General features: G+C 42.4%; 1 protein-coding gene across 1 annotated transcript in view; it reads left to right on the forward strand.

The window, feature by feature from the left end:
* The first annotated feature begins 336 nt into the window (after positions 1-336).
* GRB14 (growth factor receptor bound protein 14) overlaps positions 337-16,938 on the forward strand; it is a 47,803-nt gene continuing 31,201 nt past the window's right edge. Inside the window, exons 1-4 of the mRNA XM_075609200.1 lie at positions 337-505; positions 5,531-5,687; positions 9,561-9,682; positions 10,415-10,489. Of these exons, the coding sequence (XP_075465315.1) occupies positions 443-505; positions 5,531-5,687; positions 9,561-9,682; positions 10,415-10,489 (417 nt within the window). The 5' untranslated portion in view covers positions 337-442. The remainder of the gene's footprint in view (positions 506-5,530; positions 5,688-9,560; positions 9,683-10,414; positions 10,490-16,938) is intronic.

Here is a 16,938-nt window from a genome sequence, read left to right on the forward strand (position 1 = left end):
TCGTATCTCCTATGTCTTTTGGATGAACCAAACCTAAGCTTGAAACTTATGCCACTTCATATTTTTTTCAAAGTTTGCGTACCCTGTTGGTGTTTAAAGGGTTAAACTGTTTTGTTTTAAAGACACACTAGTTTAATTTTGGCCCAAGTCTTTGCATTTCTAAGCAAAATGCACCCAAAGCTTCTGATGCATGTTATCGGCTTCTTTAAGTATTATAAACAAAAGTATCAGAATGTGCTTCCAAGGACAAAAGAGGAGCCTTGAAAACCCTGTCATTGGCTGCTTGTTAGTTCTCTCCCACAGTTAGTTTTAATTGGCTTTGACTTTAGCTGGGATCACAAGTTTTTTTTTGCCTGGTGCAGTGTTCCAACAACTATGAAATATTTAACGTGCCTGCATATCTTGGACTATTATTCGTAGTTTATACCTACGAAGAGCAAACATGAGTTTGTATGCAAGAAGGGTAACTTTGCCTGCGATCACTCCACTGGTTCTACAGAAAAGGGTAGGGCATCTGATTATTTACAGTACTTTTGCTTTGGGATATGTTCTGTCAATAACTAAGAAAAAAAACAGCCTTTGCATGGCTGTTGAAACAGTAACTTTGTCTGGGCAAACTAAACTGATTTAGGAAAGCATGGGATAATGCAAAAGAATCATCTGAAGATATATATAGCTTTATAATTTTGCTACAAAGTAATCTTCTGTGTGTAAACAAATCTGCAAGAGTTATTCACTGTCAAATTGTTTAAGTACAGTAAATTGATTACAGTGAAGAATGTAGTTCAGCATACAATGGGAAAATGTAATATTCTTAAGAACGTAAGAGGTTTAATATTAAGAACTGCCAAAGTAATAAAATGTCAAAATCAAATTGTTTGCTATATATAAATGTTTTTGTTTAAACTGTAAAATATGTAACAGAATATTTGTATTTTTTTTACATACAAATTTTTAGTTATACGTTTAACATTTCACAGTCATGGTTTTTGTATACTACTATATTATGTAATCTATTATGCTACTACTATATAATATACTATATAAAACTGCTCTTGAGGAAGCCCTCTGTGTAAAAAGAAACGCGGTGACCTATTTCGTCTTTCATATTTTTGAAGAATAAATCAAATATCCCATTTAAACGCTTGAGTGCTGAGGATATTCTTTTTATATTATATATATATATATATATATATATATATATATATATATATATATATATATATATATATATATATATACACACACTAAATGTAAGACATAAATATTTACATATACAAATACCAATGTTATGTTACTTATTGTATACAATATATAGGTAATGTGTGTGCGTATATATATATATATATATATATATATATATAATCATATGCATACATTGCTTCTTATATACTGTATTATATAAATATTAGTGTTCATTTGCACGCGGACAAACTGGACAAACTTTACATGTAAAGCATCATCCTATATATTAGAAAACTTTAACAGCAAATTTTAATTATAACTAGAAATGGGTGAAACTGTCAAAATCTGTTTCCGGGAATTTCCTGTTCCACGTTGTAAAATCTGTTGACGGATTTTTCCAGTTTCAATCCGTGCGGCTTATTCCAAAACCGACATTGGATACAATCCATTGGCGGATTTTTAAGAATTGAATCTGCGGATTCCACAATCCATTGGCGGATTTAAAAAATCCTCAGATTGGATTCTTAAAAATCCGCCAACGATTACGGAATCCACAATGATTTTTTTCCCCAGAAAGACCATTTTTTAGAAATCCGCAGATCAAAGGAACCGATCGATCTGCACCGGATTCAAATACACACAAAAAAATAAATAAAAAACATCTCTAATTAACAACACATTGGCAAAAGTGTCATTACAGTATAATGTGAGAGGCCCAATACAATAACATAAACGGTAACTGGAATCTATTAAGTAAAAAGGCATTCAGTGATAATGGGTAAGGAGATACTCCCTTCTGTAGGAGCTTACAACTGAACGTCTTTGTCTTTCAATACATTAGGGAAGAAAGGAAACTGCAATGAACCCCCTTATTTGTTTATACAGTTTGAATGGAAGCCAAATCAATCCAAATGGATAGTTCACACAGTATATTGTACGGCTTAAGTACCATGTATATGTATATGTATATATAAAATAAAAAATTGTGTTTTGTTTGCACATGTAAACAACAATGTTTGTCATATGATTCTCATATTTTCCTTTTAGGACTAATGGAGCAGATATTTTAGACTCCCTACAATATTAATAATATTCAAGTTTTACAGTACTTCTAATAGCATTTTCAGTCTCTCATTGTAGCACATCTTAGCACATTCAGATCTCTCCACGGTGCACTTACTGTACATGCTTTGTTATATTAGGTGAATGTTACAATATTGAGACATTTATTGTAAGTCTGAATGCTTTAACAGCTTTGCATATGAGAAATGTACACGAAAAGGTTAAGCAACATGTAGACATTGGAATAGAAGGGGATATAGTGGAAATGTACATTGACATTTACATTCCAAATGCTTTCATAAAGATGTTTAAACAGAATATTACTCATTAGTTTACTCTTTGCTACGACGCACAGTAAACTAGAGATTAATTACATTTTTGTGATCAGTCCAACATTAACTGGCAAAGATGAAAAGTCGCCGATCAAAGGGCAGAAAAAAATGTGGGAGGTTTTGAAAGCTCATGTACAATACAAACTATATGCAGTAATTATTGATAGTAATAATAAATGTGTTACAAAGTACTGTACATAGAATTATACTGACACAATGTAACTCTGTCACCTTACAGCTTGTATTCTGTTTTTTTAGCTTTGACCAAAATCACAAGGAACTGGCATTTGGATGGTTTGTTCACCCATTTCAAAGATAGTGCCATTTTCTCTTAACTATGTGTAGCTCCATGAAATTCGACAAAATCTCAAATCTTCAGTTGTAGTTAATATGTATTTAAAGTTAGCCAGTAAGAAATAGCCAGCTTCAATTTTACCTCGGATTTCAAACTGGTTAATTTAAGATAGTGATTCAGAAATGTGACAACTAAATCAATGGTCATATTGCTAAATATTCATATATTTATATTGATGTACATGTCATTTCTCAATATTGATTATTTTTTAAATTGATTACCATGTGGTTAATGTAACTTTTCTATGTCAGAAAAAAATGTACAGTATATTTAAATCACCTACAGCAGGCAGGTACTGTAGTTAAGTACACAAGGTGTGAATTAATGAACGCAATATATAAATATATATATAATGTTATCCAATATTAAAGATACAATGGCATTAATTAACTTATCAAAGGGGACATTACAAACAAATGTTGGAATGTGTACGATATTTGGTTGGGGTGAGTCTGACATAAAAACTAAAGATTAAGCAGGAAACTTGGGCAGACAAAGTGGGCCAAAAATGGTCTATCAACGGTTGTCAAGTTCTATATTAATTGCCTGGATAGATTTCCTTAAAATTGCCTTGGGTGTGTGAATTATAACATAAAATGAGTTTATTTTACTATACCATGAAATAACCTCCCATATGGGACTCAACAAGGGATAGTGGTGTGATAAACCATAATCTACATTATATCAGAGCTTTGTGAATATTGGCAATAGAAGTGCCTTTTTTTTTGTATGAGATGCCTTTTTGTATGACATTTCTTACCACTATAAAGAACCATGGATACATGTGGCATCTTTTGTGCTAATGACTGGAATTTAGAGCACTTGTCTATAAAAGCAAAGATTGAATTGAGATATTGATTGGGTAATCCTAAAACATATTCTAATATAATATCCATAAACGTTATGTACATTTTTAATTCTAAATGTTATTTCTATTTTGAGCAGTCATGTTAATTATTTATTATTCAAAATGCAGAGATAGCAGTCATAAATCTGGTGATGTTTAGTTTTTCCTTTACCGTACTGGAAATAGATACTTGGTCGTGACAATAAACAGTTATTAGAAGGAATAAATTGATCATTTTAAAACCAACCCGACCTTGCAGTCATGAAATGTTACTCAAGTACTAAGACTAATGAAAATATGAGGTCAAAAGTTCACTAGCAACAACAGGTTATTATCTAAGTTCATTATATTTTCTTTTATATACAGTACCTATTTGAACATAACAGATTAGGACCTATAATTAAAACACTTTGGTTAGCATAATGCTCCATGAAAAGCATTAGCACCTATTGTTATTTGACATTTAGAATAGTATAGGGACATTTATCAGTTTCACTGCTGCAATATTTGTACAATATGAATATGTCACAGCTCCAGATTTATCAGTGAGAAAAAAAAACCCCATTGATTTTAATTGTTGTTTTTTTAAATATACAGTACAACTCCTAGTTCTGTTTCGGTTGCTGTATTTTCCTAGCTATAGAACAGAGAGACTTTGCTTTTACATTTATAGGCTCTTGATATTTTTCAGTAGTTATGCTGTAACATTTTGGCATAGAGTTTCCAAAGGCTGCTATTTAAATTAAATTGTGTCAAAAAAAAGGTTTGTTGTGCAATATGTAGTATCAGCGTTGGCACACGGACAGCGATTGCTATGAGAGCCAGAATTCTGAATTACTGTATAAGGCTCCATGATACAAGCTTGCTAACACCATTCATGATCCTTTGTATTATTGTGTGTACAGTAATTAATGTTATAATATGTTAACTGTGTTTTGCCATAAATGTAAACATTTAAAGAAATAAATACACAGCTATGATTTTAAATCCATCCATCTGTTGTTATTTGGAAATATTGGGGTTGTACAATTACTATTGTAAACACAAATAAGAAAAAAAAACAGCTAGATAAATATAGTACAGTTAGGGTAGTGTATACTACGAACGAGTAATATGATTGTATTATTTACCCTGCAGAGGCCCAGATCCACAAATCTCGGTTAACTCAGGGCTCACGACGTAATGGTGGTAAAACCGGTAACGGACTTTATGTTCCCTGAGGTTAATGTGAATCCAGAAAGCTAATTATATGTAAAAATCAACAGTTGTTAGTTATCTCATTAACATAGGCTTAATAATGTTAAAGTTAGCACTACAGTACAACAGGTTGGCTTCAAATAACTTGCGTTATGCCTGTCTAAAGGTAGCATTAGCTCCCTCCAGAGTCAGGGTGTTGCTGGAGGAGAGAGATTTATCTGCGTTAGTGAGCTTAATGCCTCAGTAAGTCAATATCGGAGCTCTGTGAATCTGGGCCTGAATTCTTTCAAGGGACCACCATGAGATTTCTTTGTAGGTTAAATTATAGTGTGCCGAGTTTACGTAGCCTCACAGCTCTCTTCTTCTTGTGTCTCGTCCCAGTATACATGAAGAGGACACCTGTGATGTTCTGAACACTCAGTACAGATCTACACTTCTCCTGGTGCAATCCTTTTGAAATAAATGATCGCTTTCTTTACAATACTATAACTAAGTATTATATACATTGGTCGTGTGGTGAATTGAAACTAAACCAATTTCTATGTTACACAGGTAATTAAAGTATACAGTGAGGATGACACCAGCAGAGCCTTGGAAGTGCCTAATGATATATCCGCTCAGGATATATGCAAGTTACTTATTGTGAATAATCATTACATTGATGACAATAACTGGACTATGTTTGAGCACCTCTCTAACTTATGTTTAGGTATTATCAAAGTTACTATCTCTTCTTGAAAATGTGTTCCACTTATTATTATTATTATTATGAGAAAATATGCATATTGTCTAATTTTAAAACATATTTTGCCATATGCTTTCTTAACTGTCTCTCTTCCGGAGATGCATGTGATGCATTGCATTATGTTACAGGTGCCACTAACCGTGAAAGGGTTAAATGTGCCTGAATATTTCATTTTTTTCATTCAGCAGTACTACATCCGTATGCATTAAGTTAAATAACTTTACACCCACCTCCTTTTATTAAAATAAAGTCTTCTAATCATGTCCAGCCAAGGTTTGATTTGTGGTGTACATGACAAATCGCGCGATTTCACACAGCAATAAGTAGCCGAAACAATTTTGTCATCATTCTGTATTTTATACATTTTTCCACTTTGAAAATATCTAGTAAAATCCCACATTCCAAGCGAATAAACATACAGTACAAATTGCACGATGTTAACTTAAAAAAAAAACTTTTTAAATGTTTTAATTAAGTAATAATCCCCAAAGAACAGGGTATTACAGGTCAATAATGCCCTGGCTGGAAGAGTTGAAGGCCCGAGGCGAAGCCGAGGGACTTTAACCCAGCCAGGGCATTATTGCCCAGTAATACCCTGTTCTGAGGGGATTATTACTATTATAGGCTAAATGTAGGCTTTTTTTTTTTTTTTTTTTACATTTTTCATAAAAAACATAGAGACTTTTGTAGTCATATTAATTTTTATCAGCATGACCGTCTACATTGTTATGCTTTTACTGCACATGTTTATGAAAATGAAATTGTACATACACACAGCCCCTCTCTATATACACACACTCTGCAGTTCCCCCACTTTACACATACAAACACACACTCTGCAACACCCCCTCTATATACACAAACACAATCTGCAGCCCCCCGTACACACGCTCTGCAGCTCCCCCTCCTCTACACCCACAAAACAGACTCTGCATCCCTCCTCCACCCTCTACACCAGGGTTTCTCAACTAGGGTTCCTGCTCCATGGAGCAGTCCCAGGGGTTCCACCGAGCCGCCCGCACTCACTGCAGCCCGGCGACGGCTTTCCTGGCTCTCCCCCCTCCTCCTCCCTAGGAGCGCGCTCTAGGAGTCCGGCACTTCCGGTGCCTGCTGCTATAGAGCGTGTGCAGTCTTCCCGCCTCAAGCCTCCTACATGCTTCTGCCCGCTGCTGCTGCGCCCGAGGTGCGGAGATGAACCCTGGTGGTGGTGGGTACAGCTCCGGGGGGAGGGGGCGCACGCAATCACAACCTTAGCCTGCCACACATTGCTCATACTGAATGGGTAAAATACAGGGGGGGATTGATGTGACATACAGGGGGGATTGATGTGACATGCAGGGGGGGATTGATGTAACATGCAGGGAGGATTAATGTGAGATGCAGGGGGGATAGATGTGACATGCAGGGGGGGTGATGTGAGATGCAGGGGGGTGATGTGAGTTGTAGGAAGGATTGATTTGAGATGCTGGGGGGGATTGATGTGCCATGCAGGGGGGATTGATGTGCCATGCAGGAGGGGGGATTAATGTGAGATGCAGGGGGGGGATTGATGTGAGATGCAGGGGGGGGGATTGATGTGAGATGCAGGGGGGGGGGATTGATGTGAGATGCAGGGGGGGGGGATTGATGTGAGATGCAGGGGGGGGGGGGGGATTGATGTGAGATGCAGGGGGGTGGGTATATTAGGAGGACAATGATGCCGTATTTAGGGAGGTGGGGCTTTTTGGTATGTATTTTGTGGGGGGATTGAGTGAGAGTGGGGTAATTGACGGAAGGTAGAGACAAGTAAGAGGAGAGGGGGGGAGTGAGTGAGGAAAAGAGGGAGTAAGAGTGAGACACAGGGGAGATAAATACATGCGAGGCAGGAGAGTGAGTGAGGCGAAGGGGAGAGAAATAAATGGGTAGAGGGTGGGAAATAGAGAGGGCTCGTGGGGTGTGAAATTAACCTAATATGTGTCAGCCAAATAGGGGTTCCCCGAGATTTTTCAAAAAACTTCAAGGGTTCCTCCAAACAAAAAAGGTTGCAAATCACTGCTCTACACTCACAAAACACACAGACTAACACAGCTGCCCCCCTCTACACCCACAAACACTCACTGCAGCCCCCTGTAAATCCACAAAACTGCAGAGACACACACACAAACAAAACACAAGCTGCAGCCCTCCTCTTCACTCACTGAAGACACACGCTGCAGGCCCCCTCTACACCCACAAATCACATTGCAGACAGACCCACACCCTGCAACAAAACAGATTGCTGCACCCTTCTACACCCACACACTGCCGACACACACACACATACACACACCAACAAAACACTCTGCAGCCCTCCTTCACCCACAAAATACACTTAAGTTTAGACACAGACACACACACCAACAAAATAGACTCTGCTGCCCCCCTCTACACCCCCAAAACACACAGCAGACAGACACACAAACCTTCCTTCTCACTCTCCTGTGTGGAGCTCTCTGTAGGCAGGATGGGGGTTGGAGTCAGTGCCTTGCTGCTGCCTCCTGTCCAATCCCCTCCTCTGTCTGTGAGCTGCTCTCCCTCTGTGTAGATGAGAACTGAATGCTGATTGGCTGAAAAACTTGGCATGGTTCCAAAAATTCCGGGCCATTACTGAATGGATAATGCCCGGAATTTTAATCAATCAGAGAGCAGGAATTTCAATAATGCTTGAATTTACCAGCTTTAGACTATAATGTTTGTTATATAAGTGTTTCTATATTGCAAAGAGGTTCAGTACATTTTAACATTTCTCATGGGGTATTTAATTAAGTGATCGACGTTTCGGTCTCCGTTGTGACCTTTGTGAAGATGTCAAGATATTTACACACACCACCCACACCATTTTATATATACCCCTTGTACCCCGGAGGAAGGTCCCATTTTGGAGGACTGAAACATTGGGTTTCTTGATGTACCACTATTTTCACCAATACACTTTGTGAAGATTTCTACAACTGTCTCTTGCTTTACCAGACCTTGGAACGGTAATGTATGTCTATATATATATAAAAAATTGTATTTATATATATATATATATACACAAAATTATATTTTTATTTTATTGTTAGAAGAACATCCTACAGCACGTTCCGGTAAACTATTTTACTAAAATTCTACATAGAAATGGGCATTACTTTCCACCATCAGCTTCGAATTGGCCCTTCAACTCTTCCAGCCAGGACATTATTGACGAGTAATGTTTGCAGTAGTGTATATAATTACGTAGACAATACAGGAAACAATTAGAAAAGGGCATGAAAAAGGTAGTTGAATAAGGGAGTGCCTGCCTAACAGAGCTAAAACAGCTAATCTTGCATCTAATGGGGCAATCTGGCCAGCCTTGAGGTGCCAGGTTTGGCATTTTGGATTTAATAAATGTACTAGAATACCAGAAAATTAGCAAGGTTTGCGAGATTGGTTTATTTTGGCCATATTTCATGGATTTACAGAGTCGGAATGAAATTGCTTCTAAAACGTCTTTCTTTCATGGTTTTGACATACGAGAAAGTGTTTACAATGCGGAAAGGGTTCTTCTCGCATGGAAATTCACTTTTTACCGCTACTAAAATAGGCCGCTCCCTTAATGTACTAAGTCCTTGGCAGACAGACAGTCTTTGAGTCTCTGTTAGTAGCCCATGGTTACAATGCTGCTACTGGGCCCTTGGAAGAGTGAAAATTCGCCTTTTATTTAGAAGTGGCTATGCTGATGGCTGCCATAAGTATTGCTCATTGGAGAGTACCATTTGTGTTGTTCAGATCAGATAATAATTTGACGTTAAACTGTGACCTGCAACAGTAGTGAAATATACCCTTTTATTTCAGAAAGAGTTATAGAAGACCACGAGATGGTGATTGAAGTGCAGTCAAAGTGGAATATGGAAGAAGAATGCAGGCTGTACTTTAGGAAATATTATGCAAAATATGAGTTTTTCAAAAATCCAGAGGTAAGTAGGATACATTGTCTGATACAGTAGTAGATTTTTTTTTAACTACTACTGTATTTATTTACAAAAAGTGCATAAAAGATCTTACAAAGACTGCTGAATTGATGTGGGAGTTAGCACTGTATATGAAATTAGTGAATATACATTTCACTTAAAGGTGCAGTGCTTCTACAAAAAGTCTTTGAGAATCATGATGCTTCACTTTCTAGATACTCCAAGATATCTGCTGTTGTATCTGTTGCCTAAAAGACACAATATGGCCAATGTGGTCATCAACACTCCAGCGGCCAATAGGAAACCATGACATCATCTATTGCCCATATTGTTTGTTTGCTGTATTTCTAATTCTTGTGTCAGATACACCAAACAAATCTGGAACCTCTCTGGAGTGCTTTGATTTAGTTCTGAGGGTCTCCACTCACCCATCTCAAATGCTGATTGAGAAAATATACCCATTTAGGAAGTATTACTGTCTTAATGATATTTTTTGATTAAGGATGCTGAATTCTAGTTCTGCAGCACATACAGTATGCTTTAACTTAAATGGCCAGCTTAAAAATAAATAATCTCCTTTCAGTACTAATGATAGAAGTATGACAATAAGCAGAGAGCTAAGAATCTTTTGGTAGTTTAGGCCAAATTACTATTTGTAGGTGGTGGTATGATACTTATATTTGCAGAACTAAAAGGTTAAACAGTTTTATTTGTATTTTAATGATTTTATTTTAACAGAACTATTTTCCAGATACAATGGTGACCTATTCAAGTGAAGTTAATTGTGCAAATACCCCTACAGACACATTAAAGGTAAGCATAATCAACATAAATGATGAATCTCTTTGAGTGACTAATGTCTTTCTATCTCTCTACATATATATATATATATATATATATATATATATATATATATATATATATATATATACAATCTATGTCTTGAGATAGATTCTTGTATGAACCGAAATGTTGATTATTAACCCCTGTGTATTGTATTTAAGACCTCTGAGTCCCTTACTTCTTCTTCTGTGAATATCTGCTTTTCTTTTTGAAGCACCCACTGGTTCCCGAGATAGTTAAAGCTGCAGTTCAGTCAATATCCTGCATGTGTGTTTTTTTTTGTAACAAATTTTTTATTGGTCACAGTCACAGATAAATTTACATACAGTAGTGTCGTGGGCCCACAACATTTGTGCTCATTATTTCCAGAGAAGGACCAATAACAGTTTTCCTTTTTCAGTAGGAAAAAGAGTACGGGGAAGAGGAGGGGGGGGGGAGGAGGAGACAAACATGGGAGGGGGGGGGGGGAAGAGGGGGAGGGGGGTATGTGGGCTTGCCCAGAGGTGTCCCGGTGTAGCTCTCCAATTGTTTGGGGGTGGCTGCTAGACCTATGTGCTTTGACTTTTTGGGGGTTTATCTCTCGATCCAGGGGTCCCATGTGTTCCAGAACTGGGGCATTTTCTTTTGGAGCATGGCCGTAAGCTTCTCCATAGTCATGACCTCGTTAACCCTTCTCACTACTGTGGTTCTCGAGGGGGCCTTAATTTGTTTCCAGGCTGCTGCTATAGAGCATCTTGCCACTGTCAGCACGGCCCTGGTCAGCCAGGACATTGGTCGGGGAGGTCATCTATGGGTTTGCTCAGCACCATGGTCAGGGAGTCCAGGGGGAGAGGGATTCCAGTGATCTCGTAGATAAGTGTCTGGATCTTGGTCCAGAACTTCTGGATCTCCGGACATGACCACCAAATGTGGGCCATGTCTCCCGTTTGACCACATCCCCTCCAGCACAGGTCTGGTGTGCCGGGGTAGACCTGGCTTAGCCTAGCCGGGGTCAGGTACCACTGGAATATAATTTTATAGATGTTTTCTTGTATTGTCGTACAAATTGAGGTTTTAGGGGCTTGCTCCCAAATGTCCTCCCAGTCTTCCAGGTCTATTGGGAGACCTAGTTCGTCCAACCATTTTTGCATATAGCGGTGTTTCGGGGGGTCTGATGTCGGTTCCGTGCTTTTGTATATCTGTGATATCAAGCCTCTCTGGTATATGTCTTTGAGACATAGGGTTTCAAATCGGGTCAGCGGGGGGAATTTGGAGGTTGGAGACATTGAGTGTAGGAAGTGCCTAAGTTGTAAATATTTAAATAGATGAAGGTCTTGGATCTGGAATTTGTTTTTTAATGCCTGTAAAGTTAGGATCTGTCCCTTCTGCAGTAGATCGGCAACCATCCTAATATTGTGACCCTGGAATTGGTCAAATTGTCTTGTGGAACACCCTGGCGGGACGTTGGGGTTCCCAAAGAGTGGGGTGAGCTGGGAGGGAGAAGCTAGCAGACAATACTTCCCTTTGCTTTTGAGCCATGCGTCCCACGTGCATCTCATTGCTCCGAGGCCAAGCCTCTGTGGCCCACTCCCTCTCCCTCCTGTGGTCCAGAGTGCCACTTGGATGGAGTGAAGCTGTGCGTAATGTGACTCTATTGCGAGCCAACAGGCCGAGGCTGGGTCGCAATTCCAAACTACAGCCTGCTTCAATTGTGCTGCGAGGTATTATCTGACTAAGTCGGGGACCCCCATGCCTCCTCTTGCTCTTGAGGAGAGCATCAATGACCTTGGAACCCTAGGTCTCTTATCGTTCCAAATGAATTGGAGCATTAATGACTGGATGTTCTTTAGAGCCGGGCGTGGCACTACGATGGGGAGGTTTTGGAAGAAATATAGTAACCGTGGGAGGACGTTCATTTTTATGGACACTATCCTTCCAAACCAGGAATTTGGTGTTTTTTCCACGTTTCCAGGTCCTTTTTAATCTGGTCAAATAAGGGGGGGTAATTGTGTTGATAAAGGGAGTTATACGAGTTTGAAATTTTGACCCCCAGATATTTTATATAGGTGGAGCTCCACTTGTATTTGTAGTGGGCTTGGATAAGTTTCCACGTCTGGGGAGGGAGGGAGATATTTAGGGCTTCCGATTTGTCTATGTTGACCTTATAGTCAGAGACCTGCCCAAATTGAGTCAGATGCCTTTGAAGGCTAGGAAGGGAGGAAAGGGGGTCATCGAGGGTCAGAATCACATCGTCCGCGAATAGGGAGATTTTGTACTCTCGGTCCGCAATTTGAATCCCCTTGATACTTTTTTCGGCTCTAATTTTGGCCGCTAGAGGTTCAATGGTTAGGGCAAATAACAAGGGGGAAAGCGGGCAGCCCTGTCTGGTCCCGTTCCTGATTTTTATTGGATCCGAGAATCCGCCTGATAGTTTGACAAACGCTGTCGGGTTTTGATAGAGGGCTCTCACTCCCTCTAGGAAAGGGCCACTGAAGCCGAACCTCAGCATTGTTTGGTCTAAAAAAGACCATTTGATTCTGTCGAACGCTTTTTCAGCGTCGAGGCTCAGAATCATTGCTTTGGATCCGGTGAGATGCACGTGGTCTATTATATCCACAATTTTGCGGGTGTTGTCGGAGGCCTGTCTTCCTGACACAAAACCTACTTGATCTATGTGTATAAGTCTAGGGAGAATTGGATTTAGCCTGTTTGCCAAGATCTTACTGTAGATTTTGAGATCGGTATTTAACAGGGAGATGGGCCTGTAGTTACCGCAGAGGAGCGGATCTCTACCCTCCTTGTGGATTATAGCCAGATTTGCTGCTGTAATCGTAGCGGGGATTGGGGGGGGGTGGGGAGAGGGGGGAGGGTGGGGAGAGGGGAGAGGGTGGGGAGAGGGGGGAGGGTGGGGAGAGGGGGGAGGGTGGGGAGGGAGGAGAGGGGAGGGGAGGAGAGGGGAGGAGAGGGGAGGGGAGGGGGGGGAGGAGAGGGGAGGGGGGGGGCTAATGGTTTGCTCGCAGTTTCAGGGGTAAATAGTTCTTTTTTTGGATTGTTTGGGAGCTGGCGTGTTGATGGGGACCCAGGTCTGGGCCTCTCTGGGGGAGAGGTGGGGGGAGGGGCATAGGGGATCAGAGAGGGGGTGGGAGACAGTGGTGGTGGCAGAGGGGCAGGGGGGTAGGAGTAGACTGGTGGCATATCGGGGTCAGGGGGAAAAAGGTGGATCCAACCCTCCGACTCCAGCTCCCCCAGCTCTGGTAGGTGGCGGTAGGAAAGACGGGGGGCAGGTAGGGGGGAGGTGGAGGGGGGGGATTCAGGAGGGGGGTGGGTGTAGGGGGGGGGGAGGGGTTGGGGGGGGACGTGGGGGAAGGGGTCGGGCGGGGGGGGGGGAATGAGGGGAGGAAAGGGTTGTGGTGGGGGGGGAATGAGGGTTAGTGGAGGGGGGTCTTGGCTGAGTTCTAGGCGGCAGTGTGCTGGGGGGTCTGTCGCTGATTGTCTCGGCGTTTCTCCACTGGGAATGCTGTGCTACGGCGCCAGTTGCCGAGATTGGAGGTATCAGGAACATCAGGTAGATGGGTGGACTTGGCCTCTCTTCGGGGGGGGGTTCCCTCTGGTTGTCTTCCTCAAGTCCTCAGCGGGTCTGTCGTGGCAGTATGGGCTTTAGGCAGGTTTTGGTGGGGAGCTGGCGCTCCCAACCCATAGCGGGAGATGAGGTTAGTTGGCTCTAGTGTTGCTTCTGGCTCTCCAGCCGTTCCGAAGCACGGGGGGTCCCAGAGGAGGCGGGTTTGTTGGCCGATCTTGGGGGAGGCTGTTGGGGTTGTGGAGAGGGTATTCCGAGAGCCTTAAGGAAGTCCTGGATATCCTCTGGGTCCACAATGGTTAGAAAGCGTCCATTTCTGGGGACCACCAGTTTGAAAGGGAATCCCCATCTATAGCGGATGCCTTGAGCCCTCAGTATAGTAGTTAAGGGTTTCATGTCTTTGCACTTGTTGATTGTGAAAGCGGACAGGTCAGCAAAGATCTGCAGGGTGTCTTCTCCTATTTGGATGTCACCCACCCCTCTGCTAGCCACCATGATTCGCAACTTTGCTGTGTAGGTATGCATTTTGTCTATGATGTCTCTGCGGCGGTTGGGGTCTGGGGATTTGGGACCCAGGGCACGATGGGCGCGGTCCATCAGTAGCTCATGCTCCTGCAGATCCGGGACCAGCTTCAGGAAAATCTTTTTCAGGTATGCTTGTATGGCGTCCGGCAGGATTGTTTCTGGCACATTTCTGATGCGGATGCTTTGTCTCCTCTGTCTATTTTCCTGGTCATCGAGGGCGTCCCTTAGCTCATTCACGAGGTTACCAAGCCTGTTCACCTCGTCCTCTGTTGTCGATTGAGTGTGGCAGACCTCCTCTACCTTTGCTTCTAGTGTGTCAGTGCGTGCGGTAAGGCTATCTACGTCGGATCTGAGGCCTTCTATGGCTGAAGCCAAATCTTCCTGGAAACCTCGCCTGATTTTATTAAATAGGGCCTCAAAGAAGTCTTTGTGCAGTCTGTGTTCGGGCAGTTCAAACTCGGCGGCCGGCTCCATCTGGCGTTGTGCTGGTGCAAAGAACTTAGTGACCGTATTTTGGGTCCGCTTGTTCTTTGGCAGCATTGCGCCTTCTTTGGGGGGCGTCTCCGAAAGTCTGATAGTCCCCTCTTTATTATTTTTATTATTTTTATTCCCTTTTATTTTAGGGGGGGAGGAGGTGTGAGAGTGTTGTGGAACTTCTGGGGTGTTTCTGGAGCTGCTGAGTATTTATTTATTTGGCTCAATGCTGTGTTGCTGGGGAGGTAGGGGGTTGTGGCACACTGAGGCTCAGGCAGCAGTTGGAAGTTGGTGGTTAGGACAAGCAGCCGTATATCTCTTTAAGGGGAGCTGGTGTCTCAGTGTAGTGCTCCTTTAAGATGGCCGCTTCCTCTCCTGCCGCCACGTGGTGGGTCTCGCAGTTCCTGCAGCCAGGGGGTACTCTCCCCTGCCGGGATCGCCTGATGGGGGTATGTATATATATTTTATTTATTCTGGGGGAGGGAGGCAAGCGGGGACCGGGACCGCAGCGGGGAGATGCTGCTGCAGCTCCGGCATCCCCTCGGGGCCGCGGGAGGCCGCCGCGGGCGCACTTCAAGGGCAGCGCGCGCAGGGGGGGATCCCCAAGCCCCGAAGTTAGAGCGGACTCCGCGGGACACTTGGAGCTTAGCCCCACCGCCTCTTCCACCTCTCGCACCTCTCCTCCCGGCGTTTCCTCTGACTTTGCGTGAGGGAACCGCAGCGGAGTGATGCTGCACTGGCTTCCTCACGGGGCCGCGGGAGGCTGCCTCAGACGCGCTTCAGGCACCGCTCACAGAAGGGGGGGTTTCCCCGTGCTCCCCAGTCCGACCGGAGTCCGCGGGACACTCGGAGCTCAGCTCCACCGCCTCTCCTACCTCCCGCCCCGCTCCTCCAGACGGCTCCTCCGATTTTGTGTGTGAGGCAGGGGGAGACTTCCACCGGGGGTCGGGGCTCACCTGAGGCCTCCCAGAGCGCCGGCAATCCCTCTCCAAATCGCAGGGAGAGGTCACGCTTATGCCCAGCTAGTCTTAGGGGTTCAGGGCTGTAAGGTTTGGGGGGGGGGGGATTTGTTTATTTAGGTGCTTTAAGGTTGGTTATTCGTTGGAGGGGCCCTGGAGCAAGTCTCTCAGGCAGCCATTCCTCTTGACGTCACAGGAAGTCTCCCCATGTGTGTTTTTTTTAAATAAATCAGTTCTGTAGTAAGAAAAAATACTTTTAGCATTTTCTGTTTTAAAAAAAAACAACTTTTAAAGACCAATTATCTTGTATTCTATTTTAACAGCCATTTGCTAAGGCACTGCCCCTTCATGTCCTGTCACAAGCTCTGGCACACCCCTTTGTCAGCCCTGCCCTCCCTCTAGCACATGTCAGTGCAGGATTGCTCATGAATATTCATAAGCTTCCACTGACAGACAAGCAGAATATAAACAGATCCCTTCACTAATTATGTCACCAAATTTCGACCTATCAATACATGGAGAATAAATTGACCTGCAGCTATACAGTTCTTTAGGTAATTAGAGATTGCACACATAAAACTATTGAAGTAAAAAAATAAATAAAAAAAAAAAAAAGACTGAACTGCAGCTTTAATGGGGAGGTTACAGTTTAAAAACTCCCTTCAGGGGAAACAAAATGCCTGCGAACTCCGCAGGCCAATAGGAAGCCACAACGTAATTGGTTATGGCTTCCTATTGGATGGCCATTTAAATGCCTTTAAAAAAAAAAAAAACAGGAAATAACACTGATAATTTCATCGGTAAGTATCTCGGGAACCCAAGTGGTCACTGGAGCTGAAAATAGCATTGTTCAGCTCCAGAGGTATCCTCTGTTACAAAGCTGTATAAAAAGGGGGTTAGTTAGG

Source organism: Ascaphus truei, chromosome 7, assembly GCF_040206685.1.
Source record: "Ascaphus truei isolate aAscTru1 chromosome 7, aAscTru1.hap1, whole genome shotgun sequence".
Lineage (NCBI taxonomy): Eukaryota > Metazoa > Chordata > Amphibia > Anura > Ascaphidae > Ascaphus > Ascaphus truei.